The following is a 20413-nucleotide window of genomic DNA, read 5'->3' as shown; positions in this document are numbered from 1 at the left end:
TTCTCTCCATATCCCCCCCGATCCCATAACCCCCATTTCTCTCCACTGACCCCATAACTCCCATTTCTCCCCACATCCCCCATTCCCCCCCCAATCCCATAACCCCCATAACCCCCCATACTCCCTACTGACCCCATAACCCCCATTTCTCCCCCCCGACCCCATAACCCCCATTTCCTCCCACATCCCCCATCCACCCCATCCCCCCCACTGACCCCACAACCCCCATTTCTCTCCACATCCCCCATTCCCCCCCCGACCCCATAACCCCCATAACCTCCCATACCCCCTACCGACCCCATAACCCCCATTTCTCCCCACATCCTCCATTCCTCCCACTGACCCCATAACCCCCATTTCTCCCCACATCCCCCATTCCTCCCACTGACCCCATAACCCCCATTTCTCCCCACCGACCCCATAACCCCCATTTCCCCCCACCGACCCCATAACCCCCATAACCTCCCATACCCCCTACCGACCCCACATCCCCCATTCCCCCCCCGACCCCATAACTCCCATAACCTCCCATTCCTCCCACTGACCCCATAACCCCCATTTCTCCCCACCGACCCCATAACCCCCATAACCTCCCATATCCCCTACCGACCCCATAACCCCCATTTCTCCCCACCGACCCCATAACCCCCATAACCTCCCATACCCCCTACCGACCCCATAACCCCCATTTCTCCCCACTGACCCCACATCCCCCGTTCCCCCCCCCGACCCCATAACCCCTCACACACACACGGTCCTAAAGACCCCGATCCCGCTGATCCCGGTGCACAGCAGCAGCCCTGGGCACTGCGGGTGCCACCTCAGCTCTTTGGGGTCGGGATCCCCCATGTGCACAAAGAGCAGCTGTGGGGGCAGCTCCTCATCCCCGTCCTCCCCCCCCCCAGCTTCGGGATCCCTTTCCAATCCCAAATCCCATAGGGTCACAGCGTCGTCGGCCCCGGAGGCGGCCAGGACCCCTTTCTCTGTAGGGCACCACTGCACGGATGTAATGGGGCCGCTGTGGAACTTCAGCGTGGCGGCGCTGCAACCCGTCTGTGGGGCAGAGGGGGGTCAGGGGGGGGGGCTGTGGGGTCGTTATGGGGGGTATGGGGTCGTTATGGGGGGCTATGGGGTCATCATGGGCCACTGTAGGGGGCTATGGGGTCGCTATGGGGGGCTATGGGGTCGCTATGGGGGGCTATGGGGTTGTTATGCGGGGTATGGGGTCGTTATGGGGGGTATGGGGTTGTTATGGGGGGTATGGGGTCGTTATGGGGGGCTATGGGGTTGTTATGGGGTCGTTATGGGGGGCTATAGGGTTGTTATGGGGGGCTATGGGGTCGCTATGGGGGGCTATGGGGTCGTTATGGGGGCTATGGGGTCACTATGGGGGGCTATGGGATCATCATGGGCCACTATATGGGGGCTATGGGGTCGCTATGGGGGGTATGGGGTCGTTATGGGGGGCTATAGGGTTGTTATGGGGGGCTATGGGGTCACTATGGGGAGCTATGGGGTCGTTACGGGGGGCTATGGGGTCGTTATGGGGGGTATGGGGTCGTTATGGGGGGCTATGGGGTCATCATGCGCCACTGTAGGGGGCTATGGGGTCGCTATGGGGGGCTATGGGGTCGTTATGGGGGGCTATGGGGTCGTTATGGGGGGCTATGGGGTCGCTATGGGGGGCTATGGGGTCATCATGGGCCACTATAGGGGGCTATAGGGTCGTTATGGGGAGTATGGGGTCGTTATGGGGGGGTATGGGGTCGTTATGGGAGGTATGGGGTCGCTATGGGGGGCTATGGGGTCACTATGGGGAGCTATGGGGTCGTTACGGGGGGCTATGGGGTCGTTATGGGGGGTATGGGGTCGTTATGGGGGGCTATGGGGTCATCATGCGCCACTGTAGGGGGCTATGGGGTCGCTATGGGGGGCTATGGGGTCGTTATGGGGGGCTATGGGGTCGTTATGGGGGGCTATGGGGTTGTTATGCGGGGTATGGGGTCGTTATGGGGGGTATGGGGTTGTTATGGGGGGTATGGGGTCGTTATGGGGGGCTATGGGGTCGTTATGGGGGCTATGGGGTCACTATGGGGGGCTATGGGGTCATCATGGGCCACTATATGGGGGCTATGGGGTCGCTATGGGGGGTATGGGGTCACTATGGGGGGCTATGGGGTCACTATGGGGGGCTATGGGGTCGTTACGGGGGGCTATGGGGTCGTTATGGGGGTATGAGGTCGTTATGGGGGGCTATGGGGTCATCATGGGCCACTGTAGGGGGCTATGGGGTCGCTATGGGGGGCTATGGGGTCGTTATGGGGGGTATGGGGTGGTTATGGGGCTATGGGGCCGTTATGGGGGGCTTTGGGTCACTATGGGGGGCTATGGGGTCGTTATGGGGGCCCATGAGGTCGCTATGGGGGGTATGGGGTCGTTATGGGGGGCTATGGGGTCGTTATGGGGGGTATGGGGTGGTTATGAGGTCTCTATGGGGGGCTATGGGGTCGCTATGGGGGACATGGGGTCGTTATGGGGGGCTATGGGGTCGTTATGGGGGGCTACGAGGTCGCTATGGGGGGCTATGGGGTCGTTATGGGGGGCTATGGGGTCGTTATGGGCGGCTTTGGGTCACTATGGGGGGCTATGAGGTCGCTATGGGGGGTATGGGGTCGTTATGGGGGGCTATGGGGTCGCTATGGGGGGGTATGAGGTCGCTATGGGGGGCTATGGGGCCGTTATATGGGGCTTTGGGTCACTATGGGGTCGTTATGGGGGGCTATGGGGTCATCATGGGCCACTATAGGGGGCTATGGGGTCGCTATGGGGGCTGTCCCTCTATGGGTCCCGCTGCCCCCTATGTGTCCCACTGCCCCCTATGGGTCCCGCTGCCCCCTATGGGTCCCGCTGCCCCCTGTGGGTCCCGCTGCCCCCTATGGGTCCCAGTGTCCCCCTATGGGTCCCACTGCCCTCCTATGGGTCCCAGTGTCCCCCTATGGGTCCCGCTGCCCCCTGTGGGTCCCGCTGCCCCCTATGGGTCCCACTGCCCCCTATGTGTCCCGCTGCCCCCTGTGGGTCCCACTGCCCCCTATGGGTCCCGCTGCCCCCTATGGGTCCCGCTGCCCCCTATGGGTCCCACTGCCCCCTATGGGTCCCGCTGCCCCCTGTGGGTCCCGCTGCCCCCTATGTGTCCCGCTGCCCCCTGTGGGTCCCGCTGCCCCCTATGGGTCCCGCTGCCCCCTATGGGTCCCACTGTCCCCCTATGTGTCCCGCTGCCCCCTATGGGTCCCGCTGCCCCCCATGTGTCCCGCTGCCCCCCGGGACGCACCCGGAAGTGCCGCAGGTCCCAGAGCCGCACGCTGCCGTCGTCGCCCCCGCTGAGCAGGTGGTGCCCCGCCCCCCGCCCCGCCCCCCCCCAGCTGATGACGTTGACGTCCCCGGGGTGGGCGTGGTCAACGCTCAGCATGGCTCCGCCCCCGGCCGGGGCCCGGATGTCCCAAATGCGCAGCGACGAATCGGAAGAACAGGAGCTGAACACCTGGGGGGCGGGGCCAGAATTAACCACGCCCTCGCGACACGGGAGCCACGCCCCCTAATTCTCCAGCCCCGCCCACGCGCCGTTCAGCCCCGCCCCCAAACCGAACCCTCGGTCCTATAACCCCGCCCCCTTCGCTTTAGCCCCGCCCCTTCTAAGCTCCACCCCCGACCATCAATGGCGGTCATTGATGCCGTAGCCCCACCCACATTCTTATGACCCCGCCCATTTAGTCTGTAGCCCCGCCCACATGCCACATAACCCCGCCCAAACAGTGCCTAGCCCCGCCCACTCCATCTGTAGTCCCGCCCCAACCCGTAACTCCGCCCACATTCTTCTAGCCCCGCCCCCTGTCTGTAGCTCCGCCCACATTCCTACAGCCCACCCCCCCATAATCTCCAACCCACCACCCCCCAAAGCCTGTGGCCCTGCCCCATAACCCCCATAGTGCCCCACATCCCCCTGCCCACCCCATAATCATCCCATAGCAGCCCTGCCCACCCCACAACCACCCCACAACCACCCCATAACCGTCCCATAACCCCCTGCATGCCCCATAACCACCCCATAGCCCCCCTGCCCACCACATAACCATCCCATAACCACCCCATAGCCCCCCCACCCACCCCACAACCACCCCATAACCCCCCCATAACCCTCTGCCCTCCCCATATCCCCCCCACCCCATAACCACCCCATACCCCCTGCCTTCCCCATACCCCATATCCAGCCCATAACCACTCCATACCCCCCTGCCCATCCCATAACCACCCCACCCCCCCCCCGCCCTCCCCATATCCCCCCCGCCCTCCCCATATCCCCCCCTGCCCACCCCCCTGCCCACCCCATAACCACCCCATATCCCCCCTGCCCTCCCCATATCCCCCCTGCCCACCCCACAACCACCCCATAACCACCCCATACCCCACCTACCCACCCCATAACCACCCCACAACCACCCCATAACCACCCCATATCCCCCCTGCCCTCCCCATATCCCTCCCCCCTGCCCACCCCACAACCACCCCACACCCCCCCATACCGGCGCTTCCCTCGGCGCCCACTGCAGGTCCTCGACGGCGGCCGTGTGACCCCGGAAGGGGCGGGGCTGAACGGCCCAGGCTCCGCCCTCCCGCGGCTCCCATAGGTGGAGGAGGCCGGCGTTGTCCCCGGACAGCAGGCGGCCTGGGGGCGGGGCCAAGCGAGGGGGCGGGGCCAAGGGATTGAGAGGCGGGGCAACGGCAGAGGGGGCGGGGCCAAGAACAGAGTGGGCGGGGCCATGGGATCGAGAGGCAAGACAATGGAAGAGGGGCGGGGCCAAGGGCAGAGGGGGCGGGCAATTGGCAGAGGGGGCGGGACCAAGGAAAAGGGGGTGGGGCCAAAGGAATGAGAGGAGAGGCAATGGCAGAGTGGGCGGGGCCAAGGGCAGAGGGGGGCCAATAGCAGACGGGGCCAATGAGTGGGGGGCGGGGCCATGGGAATGAGAGGCGGGGCAACGGCAGAGGAAGCAGGGAAATGTCAGAAAGGGGCGGGGCCAAGTAAAAGGGGCGGGGTCAAAGGAATGAGGTGGGGCAATTGTAGAGTGGGCGGGGCCACGGGTAGAGTGGGCGGGGCCACGGGATCGAGAGGCGGGACAATGGCAGGGGGCGGGGCCAAGAGGCGGGGCCAAAGGAGGGAGATGCGATGGAATGGCAGAGTGGGCGGGGCCAAGAGGGGCGGAGCCACAGAAGGGGTGGAGTCAGAGCGGCGGGGGGCGGGGTTAGAGAGTGGGGGGGCGAATGGGGAGGGGGCGGGGGTTGAGGTCTATTGGTACAGACCCCAAAACCGCCCCATAACCGCCCCACAGAGCCCCATAACCGCCCCATAGAGCCCCATAACCACCCCATAGAGCCCCATAACCGCCCCATAGAGCCCCATAACCACCCCATAGAGCCCCATAACCGCCCCACAGAGCCCCATAACCGCCCCATAACCGCCCCATAGAGCCCCATAACCGCCCCATAGCCGCCCCATAGAGCCCCATAACCACCCCATAACCGCCCCATAACCACCCCATAACCGCCCCATAGAGCCCCATAACCGCCCCATAGAGCCCCATAACCGCCCCACAGAGCCCCATAACCACCCCATAACCGCCCCATAGAGCCCCATAACCGCCCCATAGAGCCCCATAACCGCCCCACAGAGCCCCTCTAAGACTCATGAAGCCCCATAGCCGCCCCATAGCACCCCACGACGCCCCATCACCACCCCACAGGACCCCACAACCGCCTCCAGCCCCCCCCATGCGACCCCCCCACATCCCCCCTCCCCGCCCCCCCAGCTCCCCACGTCCCCCAGCTGCCCCTCCCCCCTACGTCCCCCCCACCTCCCCCTCCCACGTCCCCCCCCATAACCCCACCCCTGCCCCATAGCACCCCATAGCCCCCCACATCCCCCTTATCCTTCCATAGCACCCCACAGATGCCCCATAACCCCCCATCGCACCCCACAGACGCCCTTAATACCCCATAACCCCCCCCTCCCCCATAACCCCCTGTAGCACCCCATAACCCCCGCCCCATAGCACCCCATAACTCCCCCCACACCCTTCCATAGCACCCATAGCCCCCCTTAACACCCCATAACCCCCATCCCCACCCCATAACCCCCCCTCCCCCATAACCCCCACCCCATAGCACCCCATAACTCCCCCCACATCCTTCCATAGCACCCATAGCCCCCCTTAATACCCCATAACCCCCATCCCCACCCCATTACCCCCCCATCCCCCATAACCCCCGCCCCATAGCACCCCATAACCCCCCCCACATCCTTCCACAGCACCCATAGCCCCCCTTAACACCCCATAACCCCCATCCCCACCCCATTACCCCCCCCTCCCCCATAACCCCCTTTAGCACCCCATAACCCCCGCCCCATAGCACCCCATAACTCCCCCCACACCCTTCCATAGCACCCATAGTCCCCCTTAACACCCCATAACCCCCAACCCCACCCCATAACCCCCCCCTCCCCCATAACCCCCTTTAGCACCCCATAACCCCCCCCACACCCTTCCACAGCACCCATAGCCCCCCTTAACACCCCATAACCCCCATCCTCACCCCATAACCCCCCCCCTCCCCCATAAGCCCCTTTAGCACCCCATAGCCCCCCTTAACACCCCATAACCCCCATCCCCACCCCATAACGACCCCCTCCCCCATAAGCCCCTTTAGCACCCCATAACCCCCCCCTCCCCCATAACCCCCTAACCCCCGCCCCATAGCACCCCATAACCCCCCCCACACCCTTCCATAGCACCCATAGCCCCCCTTAATACCCCATAACCCCCATCCTCACCCCATAACCCCCCCATCCCCCATAAGCCCCTTTAGCACCCCATAACCCCCGCCCCATAACACCCCATAACTCCCCCCACATCCTTCCACAGCACCCATAGCCCCCCTTAACACCCCATAACCCCCATCCTCACCCCATTACCCCCCCTCGCCCATAACCCCCTTTAGCACCCCATAACCCCCGCCCCATATCACCCCATAACTCCCCCCACACCCTTGCATAGCACCCATAGCCCCCCTTAACACCCCATAACCCCCATCCCCACCCCATAACCCCCCCATCCCCCATAAGCCCCTTTAGCACCCCATAACCCCCTTTAGCACCCCATAACCCCCATCCTCACCCCATAACCCCCCCCCTCCCCCATAACCCCCTTTAGCACCCCATAACCCCCCCCACATCCTTCCACAGCACCCATAGCCCCCCTTAACACCCCATAACCTCCATCCTCACCCCATAACCCCCCCATCCCCCAGAATCCCCTTTAGCACCCCATAACCCCCCCTCCCCCATAACCCCCGCCCCATAGCACCCCATAACCCCCCCCACACCCTTCCGTAGCACCCATAGCCCCCCTTAACACCCCATAACCCCCATCCTCACCCCATAACCCCCATCCTCACCCCATAACCCCCATCCTCACCCCATAACCCCCGCCCCATAGCACCCCATAACCCCCCCCACACCCTTCCATAGCACCCATAGCCCCCCTTAACACCCCATAACCCCCATCCTCACCCCATAACCCCCCCCATCCCCCAGAAGCCCCTTTAGCACCCCATAACCCCCACCCCATAGCACCCCATAACTCCCCCCACACCCTTCCATAGCACCCATAGCACCCCTTAACACCCCATAACCCCCATCCTCACCCCATAACCCCCCCCTCCCCTATAACCCCCTTTAGCACCCCATAACCCCCCTCTCCCCCATAACCCCCACCCCATAACACCCCATAACTCCCCCCACACCCTTCCATAGCACCCATAGCCCCCCTTAACACCCCATAACCCCCATCCTCACCCCATAACCCCCCCCATCCCCCGGAAGCCCCTTTAGCACCCCATAACCCCCGCCCCATAACACCCCATAACTCCCCCCACACCCTTCCATAGCACCCATAGCCCCCCTTAACACCCCATAACCCCCATCCTCACCCCATAACCCCCCCCATCCCCCATAAGCCCCTTTAGCACCCCATAACCCCCGCCCCATAGCACCCCATAACTCCCCCCACATCCTTCCATAGCACCATTAGCCCCCTTTAACACCCCATAACCCCCATCCCCACCCCATAACCCCCCCCCTCCCCCATAACCCCCTTTAGCACCCCATAACCTCCACCCCATAACACCCCATAACTCCCCCCACATCCTTCTATAGCACCCATAGCCCCCCTTAACACCCCATAACCCCCATCCTCACCCCATAACCCCCCCCCTCCCCCATAACCCCTGCCCCATAGCACCCCATAACCCCCCCCACACCCTTCCGTGGCACCCATAGCCCCCCTTAACACCCCATAACCCCCATCCCCACCCCATAACCCCCCCATCCCCCATAACCCCCTTTAGCACCCCATAACCCCCCCTCCCCCATAACCCCCGCCCCATAGCACCCCATAACCCCCCGCACACCCTTCCATAGCACCCATAGCCCCCCTTAACACCCCATAACCCCCATCCCCACCCCATTACCCCCCCCTCCCCCATAACCCCCTTTTAGCACCCCATAACCCCCGCCCCATAGCACCCCATAACTCCCCCCACACCCTTCCATAGCACCCATAGCCCCCCTTAACACCCCATAACCCCCATCCCCACCCCATAACCCCCCCCTCCCCCATAACCCCCACCCCATAGCACCCCATAACTCCCCCCACATCCTTCCACAGCATCCATAGCCCCCCTTAACACCCCATAACCTCCATCCCCACCTCATAACCCCCCCTCCCCCATAACCCCCTTTAACACCCCATAACCCCCCCCTCCCCCATAACCCCCGCCCCATAGCACCCCATAACCCCCCCCACACCCTTCCACAGCACCCATAGCCCCCCTTAACACCCCATAACCCCCATCCCCACCCCATTACCCCCATCCTCACCCCATAACCCCCTTTAGCACCCCATAACCCCCGCCCCATAGCACCCCATAACCCCCCCCACACCCTTCCATAGCACCCATAGCCCCCCTTAACACCCCATAACCCCCATCCTCACCCCATAACCCCCCTCTCCCCCATAACCCCTGCCCCATAGCACCCCATAACTCCCCCCACATCCTTCCATAGCACCCCATAACCCCCATCCCCACCCCATAACCCCCATCCTCACCCCATAACCCTCCCCATCCCCCATAAGCCCCTTTAGCACCCCATAGCCCCCCTTAATACCCCATAACCCCCATCCCCACCCCATAACCCCCCCCTCCCCCATAACCCCCACCCCATAGCACCCCATAACTCCCCCCACATCCTTCCATAGCACCCATAGCCCCCCTTAATACCCCATAACCCCCATCCCCACCCCATTACCCCCCCATCCCCCATAACCCCCGCCCCATAACACCCCATAACCCCCCCCACATCCTTCCACAGCACCCATAGCCCCCCTTAACACCCCATAACCCCCATCTCCACCTCATAACCCCCCCTCCCCCATAACCCCCTTTAACACCCCATAACCCCCCCCTCCCCCATAACCCCCGCCCCATAGCACCCCATAACTCCCCCCACACCCTTCCATAGCACCCATAGCCCCCCTTAACACCCCATAACCCTGCCCCATATCCCCCACAGCACCCCATAGCCCCCCTTAATACCCCATAACCCCCATCCCCACCCCATAACCCCCCCTCCCCCATAACCCCCACCCCATAGCACCCCATAACTCCCCCCACACCCTTCCGTAGCACCCATAGCCCCCCTTAACACCCCATAACCCCCATCCCCACCCCATAACCCCCCCTCCCCCATAGCCCCACCCCATAGCACCCCATAACTCCCCCCACACCCTTCCGTAGCACCCATAGCCCCCCTTAACACCCCATAACCCCCATCCCCACCTCATAACCCCCCCTCCCCCATAACCCCCTTTAACACCCCATAACCCCCCCCTCCCCCATAACCCCCGCCCCATAGCACCCCATAACTCCCCCCACACCCTTCCATAGCACCCATAGCCCCCCTTAACACCCCATAACCCTGCCCCATATCCCCCACAGCACCCCAAAGCCCCCCCCCCAATTCCCCCCCCCCTCACCAGGCACGGTAGGCGACCAATCCAAAGCGAATCCCTCCTCCCGGTGCCCCCCAAAACTGAAGGTCGGTTTCTGTTCCCTCAGCTGCCGAAATTCGGGGGTCCCGCTGCCGCCCCCCCTCGCCCCCCCCCCATCCTCCTCCTCCTCCTCCAGGACCCCCAGCGCCGGGCCCAACTCATAGAGCTCCACTGCGCCCCGCTCCGACCACGCGGCTGCCATGGGGCCGGGGGGCAGCTGTGTCACCTGGGGGGGCAAAAGGGGGGGATGGGGGGGTTATGGGGGGGTTATGGGGCAAAAGGGGGGGATGGGGGGGTTTGGGGGGGGTTATGGGGGGCTATGGGGTGGGAGGGAGGGATTGGGGGGGTTATGGGGGGCTATGGGGCAAAAGGGGGGGATGGGGGGGGGTTACGGGGGGCTATGGGGCAAAAGGGGGGAATTGGGGGGGGGTTATGGGGGGGTTATGGGGGGCTATGGGGAGGGAGGGGGGGATTGGGGGGGTTTATGGGGGGCTATGGGGCAAAAGGAGGGGATGGGGGGGATATGGGGGGGGCTATGGGGTGGGACGGAGGGATGGGGGGGGTTATGGGGGGCTATGGGGCAAAAGGGGGGGATGGGGGGGGTTATGGGGGGGTTATGGGGGGCTACGGGGCAAAAGGAGGGGATGGGGGGGATATGGGGGGGGCTATGGGGTGGGAGGGAGGGATTGGGGGGGTTATGGGGGGCTATGGGGCAAAAGGAGGGGATTGCGGGGGGTTATGGGGGGCTATGGGGGGGCAGGGGGGGATGTGGGGGGTTATGGGGGGGTTATGGGGTGGGAGGAGGGAATGGGGGGGTTATGGGGGGGTTATGGGGGGGTTATGGGGAGCTATGGGGTGGGAGGGGGGGATTGGGGGGGGTTAAGGGGGGGTTATGGGGGGCTATGGGGCAAAAGGGGGGGATGGGGGGGTTTGGGGGGGTTATGGGGGGCTATGGGGTGGGAGGGAGGGGTTGGGGGGCGTTAAGGGGGGCTATGGGGCAAAAGGGGGGGATGGGGGGGGATGGGGGGGTTTATGGGGGGCTATGGGGTGGGAGGGGGGGATTGGGGGGGTTTATGGGGGGCTATGGGGCAAAAGGAGGGGATTGCGGGGGGTTATGGGGGGCTATGGGGTGGGAGGGAGGGATTGGGGGCGGTTAAGGGGGGGTTATGGGGGGCCATGGGGCAAAAGGGGGGGATTGGGGGGGGATGGGGGGCTAGGGGGTGGGAGGGAGGGATGGGGGGGATTATGGGGGGCTATGGGGTGGGAGGGGGGGTTGGGGAGGTTATGGGGGGCTATGGGGTGGGAGGGGGGATGGGGGGGGTTATGGGGAGGGTTATGGGGGGCTATGGGGTGGGAGGGGGGGATGGGGGGGTTATGGGGGGGTTATGGGGGGCTATGGGGCAAAAGGGGGGGATGTGGGGGGGGTTGGGGGGGTTTATGGGGGGCTATGGGGTGGGAGGGGGGGATTGGGGGGGTTTATGGGGGGCTATGGGGCAAAAGGGGGGGATGGGGGGGGATGGGGGGTGTTATGGGGGGCTATGGGGTGGGAGGGGGGGATAGGGGGGTTATGGGGGGGGTTATGGGGGGCTATGGGGCAAAAGGGGGGGATGGGGGGGGTTTGGGGGGGGTTATGGGGGGCTATGGGGTGGGAGGGGGGGATGGGGGGGGTTATGGGGGGCTATGGGGTGGGAGGGAGGGATTGGGGGTGGTTAAGGGGGGGTTATGGGGGGCTATGGGGCAAAAGGGGGGGTTGGGGGGGTTATGGGGGGCTATGGGGTGGGAGGGGGGATGGGGGGGGTTATGGGGAGGGTTATGGGGGGCTATGGGGTGGGAGGGGGGGATGGGGGGGTTATGGGGGGGGTTATGGGGGGCTATGGGGCAAAAGGGGGGGATGGGGGGGTTATGGGGGGCTATGGGGCAAAAGGGGGGGATGTGGGGGGGGTTGGGGGGGTTTATGGGGGGCTATGGGGTGGGAGGGGGGGATTGGGGGGGTTTATGGGGGGCTATGGGGCAAAAGGGGGGGATTGGGGGGGGGATGGGGGGCTAGGGGGTGGGAGGGGGGGATGGGGGGGGTTATGGGGGGCTATGGGGCAGAAGGGGGGGATGGGGGGGGATGGGGGGTGTTATGGGGGGCTATGGGGTGGGAGGGGGGGATAGGGGGGTTATGGGGGGGGTTATGGGGGGCTATGGGGTGGGAGGGGGGGATTGGGGGGCGTTAAGGGGGGCTACGGGGCAAAAGGAGGGGATTGCGGGGGGTTATGGGGGGCTATGGGGCAGAAGGGGGGGATGTGGGGGGTTATGGGGGGGTTATGGGGAGCTATGGGGTGGGAGGGGGGGATTGGGGGGGGTTAAGGGGGGGTTATGGGGGGCTATGGGGTGGGAGGGGGGGATGGGGGGGTTATGGGGGGCTACGGGGCAAAAGGGGGGCATTGGGGGGGGGATGGGGGGGTTATGGGGGGCTATGGGGTGGGAGGGGGGGATTGGGGGGGGTTAAGGGGGGGTTATGGGGGGCTATGGGGTGGGAGGGGGGGATGGGGGGGGTTATGGGGGGTTATGGGGGGCTATGGGGTGGGAGGGGGGGATGGGGGGGGTTATGGGGGGTTATGGGGGGCTATGGGGTGGGAGGGGGGGATGGGGGGGGTTATGGGGGGGGTTATGGGGGGCTATGGGGTAAAAGGAGGGGATATGGAGAAATGGGGGGGGTTATGGGGGGCTATGGGGTGGGACGGAGGGATGGGGGGGGTTATGGGGGGCTATGGGGCAAAAGGGGGGGATTGGGGGGGGATGGGGGGCTAGGGGGTGGGAGGGGGGGATGGGGGGGGTTAAGGGGGGGTTATGGGGGGCTATGGGGTGGGAGGGGGGGATGGGGGGGTTATGGGGGGGGTTATGGGGGGCTATGGGGCAAAAGGGGGGGATGGGGGGGGTTATGGGGGGCTATGGGGTGGGAGGGAGGGATTGGGGGTGGTTAAGGGGGGGTTATGGGGGGCTATGGGGCAAAAGGGGGGGTTGGGGGGGTTATGGGGGGCTATGGGGTGGGAGGGGGGGGTTATGAGGTATTAAGGGCAGCTATGGGGTGCTACGGGGCATATGGGGTGCTATGGAGGACCTATGGGGCACTATGGGTCAGCCTTACAGATCTATGGGGCGCTGTGGGTCAGCCCCACGGATCTATTGGGCGCTGTGGGTCAGCCTTACAGATCTATGGGGCGCTGTGGGTCAGCCCCACGGATCTATGGGACGCTATGGGTCAGCCTTACAGATCTATGGGGCGCTGTGGGTCAGCCCCACGGATCTATGGGGCGCTATGGGTCAGCCTTACAGATCTATGGGGCGCTGTGGGTCAGCCCCACGGATCTATGGGGCGCTATGGGTCAGCCTTACAGATCTATGGGGCGCTGTGGGTCGTCAGCACCACCTGTCTATGGAGCACTATGGGGGCACTATGGGTCAGCCCCACGGATCTATGGGGCGCTATGAGTCTGCCCCATGGATCTATGGGGCACCGTGGGTCAGCCCCACGGATCTATGGCGCGCTATGGGTCTGCCCCATGGATCTATGGGGCGCTATGGGTCAGCCCCACGGATCTATGGGGCGCTATGGGTCAGCCCCACGGATCTATGGGGCGCTATGGGTCAGCCCCACAGACCTATGGGGCGCTATGGGTCAGCCCCACGGACCTATGGGGCGCTGTGGGTCAGCCCCACGGATCTATGGGGCGCTGTGGGTCAGCCCCACGGATCTATGGGGCGCTGTGGGTCAGCCCCACGGATCTATGGGGTGCTATGGGTCAGCCCCACGGACCTATGGGGCGCTATGGGTCAGCCCCACGGACCTATGGGGCGCTATGGGTCAGCCCCACGGATCTATGGCGCGCTATGGGTCAGCCCCACAGATCTATGGGGCGCTATGGGTCAGCCCCACGGACCTATGGGGCGCTATGGGTCAGCCCCACGGACCTATGGGGCGCTATGGGTCAGCCCCACGGACCTATGGGGCGCTGTGGGTCAGCCCCACGGATCTATGGGGCGCTGTGGGTCAGCCCCACAGATCTATGGGGCGCTATGGGTCTGTCCCACGGACCTATGGGGCGCTATGGGGGCACTGTGGGTCAGCCCCACAGATCTATGGGGCGCTATGGGTCAGCCTTACAGATCTATGGGGCGCTATGGGTCAGCCGCACGGATCTATGGGGCACTATGGGGGCACTATGGGTCAGCCCCACGGATCTATGGGGCGCCGTGGCTCAGTACCCGCACGCGGTTGATGCCGCCGTAGTGGGGGATGATGGCGAGGTGCAGCTGGGGGCTCCGCTCTTCATCCTCCTCCTCCTCCTCGCTGCTGTCGCTCTCGCTGTCGCTGCTGCCCCCATGGCGCCGCGGCCCGTGGAGGTTCTGCATCTTCAGCACCATCAGCCTGGGGGGAAAGCGTGGGGCCGGCCCCATAGATCTGTGGGGCTGGCCCCACAGATCTCCAGCTTCGGCTCTGTGGGTCTATGGATCCCAGCTCCTCTCTCTATGGGTTTTTCAGTGTCAGAGTTAAGATAGGAGTGTTCCGCCCCATAGATCTGTGGGGCTGAGCCCATAAATGTGTGGGTCTGGCCCCATAGATGTGTGGGTCTGGCCCCATAAATGTCCAGGTTTGCTTCTGCAGCTCTATGGATCCCAGCGCATTGCTCTCTAGATTCTTTGCTGTCACAGTTAAGATATGAAGGTTCCACCCCATAGATGTGTGGGTCTGACCCCATAGATGCGTGGGTTTGGCCCCATAGATCTGTGGGGCTGGCCCCATAGATGTCCAGGTTTCCTTCTGCAGCTCTATGGATCCCAGCCCATTGCTCTATAGGTTCTTTGCTGTCACAGTTAAGATATGAACGTTCCACCCCATAGATCTGTGGGGCTGACCCCATAGATGTGTGGGTCTGGCCCCATAGATGTGTGGGTCTGGCCCCATAGATCTCCAGGTTTACTTCTGCAGCTGTATGGATCCCAGCCCATTGTTCCATAACCCCTTGCTGCCAACGTTAAGGTATGAACGTTCCACCCCACAGATCTGTGGGGCTGACCCCACAAATCACTGGGCTCGACTCCATGAATCCATGGGTCCCGCCCCACACATCCATAGGTTTCATCCCCCATCCATGGGTCCCGCCCCACAGATCTATGGGGTGCCCCATGGCTCCCTGCCCCACACACCCATGGGTCCCAGCCCCCACCTAAGGGCCTCACCCCCCATCTATGGGTCCTGCCCCACAGATCTATGGGTCCCATGGCTGCCTGCCCCACACACCCATGGGTCCCGCCCCCCACCCATAGGTCCCTGCCCCACAGATCTACGGGGTCACAAGACTCCCTGCCCCACACATCCATGGGTCCCACCCCCATCTATGGGTCCTGCCCCACAGATCTATGGGGTCCCACAGTTCCCTGCCCCACAGATCCACAGGTTCCATCCCTCACCTATGGCTCCCACCCCACAGATCTATGGGGCCCCACATCTCCCTGCCCCACACACCCACGGGTCCCACCCCCCACTTATAGGTCCTGCCCCACATCTACGGGGCTTCACAGCTCCTTGCCCCACACATCCATGGATCCCGCCCCACACATCTATGGGGTCCCACAGCTCCCTGCCCCACACATCCATGGGACCCACCTATGGATCTCAGCCCCACAAATCTATGGGGCCCCACAGATCCATGGGTCCCACTCCCCACACCCATGGGTCCCACCCCCCCCCTTGTAAGTCCTGCCCCACATCTATGGGGCCCCATACCTCCCTGCCCCACACCTCCCAGCCCCACAGATCCACGGGTCCCATCCCCCACCCACAGCTCCCTGCCCCACACACCCATGGGTCCCACCCCCCACTTATAGGTCCCACCCCACAGATTTATGGGGCCTCACATCTCCCTGCCCCACACACCCACGGGTCCCCACCCCCCCACTTATAGGTCCGACCCCACAGATCTATGGGGCCCCACATCTCCCTGCCCCCCCCCCCCACCCACGGGTCCCACCCCACACATCTATGGGGCACCCCACATCTCCCTGCCTCCCCCACCCACGGGATCCCCCCCCACCCACAGGTCCCGCCCCACACATCTATGGAGCACCCCACATCTCCCTGCCCCCCCACGGGTCCCGCCCCACACATCTATGGGGCACCACATCTCCCTGCCTCCCCCACCCACGGGTCCCACCCCCCACCCACATCTCCCTGCCCCCCCCCCCCCCAGGTCCCGCCCCACACATCTATGGGGCGCCCCACCTGTTGCCCTGTGCCGTGGCCGCCTGCGTCCCAGCGCAGAGCAGCAGCGACAGCGGCAGCGTCTCACGGTCGTCCCCCAAACCGTCCCTCACAACGTCCAGGCTGAGGCACGGCGCACCTGTGGGGCAGCCCCACAGCGCCCCATAAGTGACCATAGCGCCCCACAAGTGACCCACAGCGCCCCACAAGTGATCACAGCGCCCCACAAGTGATCACAGCGCCCCACAAGTGATCACAGCGCCCCATAGGTGACCACACACAGCGCCCCACAAGTGACCCACACAGCCCCACAAGTGACCCACAGCGCCCCACAAGTGACCCACACAGCCCCATAGGTGACCAACACAGCCCCAGAAGTGACCAACACAGCCCCATAGGTGACCCACAGCGCCCCATAGGTGACCCACACAGCGCCCCAGAAGTGACAAACACAGCCCCATAAGTGACCCACAGCGCCCCAGAAGTGACCCACGCAGCTCCACAAGTGACCCACGCAGCCCCATAGGTGACCCACAGCCCCAGAAGTGACCCACACAGCCCCAGAAGTGACAAACACAGCCCCACAAGTGACCCACAGCGCCCCACAAGTGACCCACAGCGCCCCACTGGATGCGGTAACAGCCCCCCTAAGCCCCATAACTGCCCCACTGAGCCTCATTGAGCCCCATAGCTGCCCCACTGAGCCCCACAGCTGCCCCACTGAGCTCCACTGAGCCCATTGTGCCCCATTGAACCTCATAGCTGCCCCACTGAGTCCCACTGAGCCCCATAGCTGCCCCACTGAGCCCCACAGCTGCCCCACTGAGCCCATTGTGCCCCATTGAACTCCATAGCTGCCCCACACTGCCCCATACCTGCCCCACTGAGCCCCATAACCGCCCCACTGAGCCCCACAGAATCTCACAACAACCCTATAAAGCCCCATAACCACCCCATAGAGCCCCATAATGACCCACAACCACCCCATAGAGCCCCATAGCCACCCCATAGAATCCCATAACTGCCCCATAGAGCTCCATAATGACCCACAACCACCCCATAGAGGCCCACAGTGCCCCATAACCACCCATAGAGCTCCATAACCGCCCCATAACCACCCCTTAGAGTTCCATAATGACCCACAACCACCCCATAGAGACCCATAAACGGCCCCATAGTGCCCTATAACCACTCCATAAAGCTCCATACTGACCCACAACCGCCCCATTGAGCCCCATAACCGCCCCATAGAGCCCCACAGTACCCCATAACCACTCCATAAAGCCCCATAACCGCCCCACAGAGCCGCCCCACGGCCGTACCGGTGCCCGCATGGTGCAGCAGCCTATAGGCGGAGGTATCCACCACCATTTCTTCGTCGGGACCGGGCGGGGGGCCGCGACCGGGGATGTAAACGCGCCCCTCCCCCTCTCCGCTCCGCCCCGCCCCCCTTCGTGCTGGCTCCGCCCCCTGGCCCCGCCCCCTCCGCCGTTCCCGGGAGCTCCGGAGCCGCGTGGCTCCAGTGCCGCCGCTGCGCGCCGCCATTTTTTGCCACTTCCGGCGCTGTGCGACACACTTCCGGTCACGTGCAGCACGCTTCCGTTCTTTTTCAGGCACACTTCCGGTCCTTCACTGGACACGCTTCCGGTTCTCCTCCAGACGCTCTTTTGGTTCTCCTTTAGGGGCACTTCCGGTTCCGCGCTACGCACTTCCGCCCTCCTGCCCCTCCACTTCCGGCCCCGCCGCCATTTTGTCGCCGCCGTTGCCATAGCGACGGCTATGGCGGCCTGCCGCCACCCACCCTCCCCCTGTCCTCATTAACACCTTAATTAGCGCGTAATTAACGCCACGGTGAGCTACAAAAGCTTTAATTGAGGACGAGACTGCGTCGCACGGGGACACGAGGGGAGGAAATGGGATAAAAAGGGACAACAACGGGCAAAAATGGGGAGGGGGGGGGGAAGGGCCGGTTGGGGGTGGGGGAGGCGGACATTTGGGGACATTTGGGGACATTTGGGGACACGAAGGACGTTTTGGGGTCACAGTGGCGGTGGCTGCGGTCGCTCACAGTTTTTTATTTTATTTCCGGCCCCCAAAAATGGCCCAAATTTGGGTCAAAATGGGGACGGGGTCACAGTGACAAAGTGGGGAGGGGGAGGGGAAGGGAGGGGGGTGGGGCACTGAGGGGACAATGGGGACATTGGGGACAATGGGGACAGAGGGACAATGGGGACATTATGGCGACAATGGGGGCATTGGGGACATTATGGGGACAATGGGGACAGAGGGGCAATGGGGACATTATGGGGGCATTGGGGACAATGGGGACATTGGGGACATTGGGGACAATGGGGGAGGGGCACCGTCACCCTATGGGGACATCTGAGTGTCATTGTCCCCGATGGGGACATTTCTGTGTCACTGTCACTGTTTGGGGACATCTCTGTGTCATCATTGTCCCCAGTGGGCCACAGGGGCACCTTAATGTCATTGTCACCTTTTGGGGACATCTCTGTGCCCCCATCATTGTCCCCAAAGGACCACAGGGACATCTCTGTGTCACTGTCACCATTTGGGGACATCCCTGTGTCATTGCCACCATTGGGGACACCTCTGTGTCCCCATCATTGTCCCCAAAGGACCTTGGGGACATCGCTGTGTCATTGTCACCATTTGGGGCCACCTGTGTGTCACCGTCATTGTCCCCAATGGACCACAGGGACATCTCTGTGTCACTGTCACCATTTGGGGACATCTCTGTGTCGCTGTCATTGTCACCGTGTCACCATCATTGTCCCCAGTGGGGGCATCTCAGTGTCATTGTCACCATTTGGGGACATCTCTGTGTCACCGTCATTGTCCCCAGTGGGGACATTTCTGTGTCACTGTCACTCTATAGGGACACCTGCATGCCACCATCATTGTCCCCAGTGGACCTTGGGGACATGTCTGTGTCATTGTCACCATCGGGGACATCTCTGTGTCACCGTCATTGTCACTGTGCCACCATCATTGTCCCCAATGGACCTTGGTGAGGTCCCTGTGTCACTGTCACCATTTGGGGACACCTCTGTGTCCCCATCATTGTCCCCAAAGGACCTTGGGGACATCCCTGTGTCATTGTCACCATTTGGGGCCACCTGTGTGTCACCGTCATTGTCCCCAATGGACCTTGGGGACATCTCTGTGTCACTGTCACCATTTGGGGACATCTCTGTGTCGCTGTCATTGTCACCGTGTCACCATCATTGTCCCCAGTGGGGGCATCTCAGTGTCATTGTCACCATTTGGGGACATCTCTGTGTCACCGTCATTGTCCCCAGTGGGGACATTTCTGTGTCACTGTCACTCTATAGGGACACCTGCATGCCACCATCATTGTCCCCAGTGGACCTTGGGGACATGTCTGTGTCATTGTCACCATCGGGGACATCTCTGTGTCACCGTCATTGTCACTGTGCCACCATCATTGTCCCCAATGGACCTTGGTGAGGTCCCTGTGTCACTGTCACCATTTGGGGACACCTCTGTGTCCCCATCATTGTCCCCAAAGGACCTTGGGGACATCCCTGTGTCATTGTCACCATTTGGGGCCACCTGTGTGTCACCATCATTGTCCCCAATGGGCCACAGGGGCACCTTAATGTCATTGTCACCATTTGGGGACATCTCTGTGTCATTGTCACCAATGGAGCCATCTCTGTGTCACTGCCATTGTCCCCAATGGGCCACAGGGGCACCTTAATGTCATTGTCACCATTTGGGGACATCCCTGTGTCACCGCCATTGTCCCCAATGGACCTCGGTGACGTCCCTGTGTCACTGCCACCATTTGGGGACATTTCTGTGCCACCATCCCTGTCCCCAAAGGACCACGGGGGCCACCCCAGTGTCATTGTCACCCCATTGTGTCCCCCCTCCCCTTCCTCTTCCCCCCCCCCCATTGAGGGACCCCCCCCACCTCATTGTCACCCCCCATGGGGACACCTCGATGTCATTGTCACCCTCT

At 63.2% G+C, this 20413-nt stretch overlaps 2 protein-coding genes across 2 annotated transcripts in view; both read right to left on the bottom strand.

The window, feature by feature from the left end:
- Nucleotides 1–698: 698 nt before the first annotated feature.
- GRWD1 (glutamate rich WD repeat containing 1) lies at nt 699–17964 on the bottom strand. The gene is made up of 7 exons (XM_090127950.1): nt 17727–17964; nt 16426–16543; nt 14409–14571; nt 10143–10383; nt 4578–4720; nt 3329–3538; nt 699–1053 (listed from the first exon to the last, which is right to left on the bottom strand). The coding sequence occupies exons 1-7, from the start codon at nt 17947–17949 to the stop codon at nt 742–744; spliced, it is 1410 nt and encodes a 469-aa protein (XP_089984076.1). The 5' UTR covers nt 17950–17964; the 3' UTR covers nt 699–741.
- A 2020-nt stretch (nt 17965–19984) lies between these two features.
- The window catches only part of LOC116240354 (glutamate receptor ionotropic, NMDA 2D-like), a 39333-nt gene continuing 38904 nt past the window's right edge, over nt 19985–20413 (bottom strand). Inside the window, exon 15 of the mRNA XM_090127549.1 lies at nt 19985–20001. Within this exon, the coding sequence (XP_089983675.1) occupies nt 19985–20001 (17 nt within the window). The remainder of the gene's footprint in view (nt 20002–20413) is intronic.

Source organism: Phasianus colchicus, chromosome 31 (genome assembly GCF_987193195.1).
Source record: "Phasianus colchicus chromosome 31, bPhaCol1.hap1.1, whole genome shotgun sequence".
NCBI lineage: Eukaryota > Metazoa > Chordata > Aves > Galliformes > Phasianidae > Phasianus > Phasianus colchicus.
Note: the sequence above shows the minus strand (reverse complement) of the source record. Positions and strands in the feature narration are given on the sequence as shown.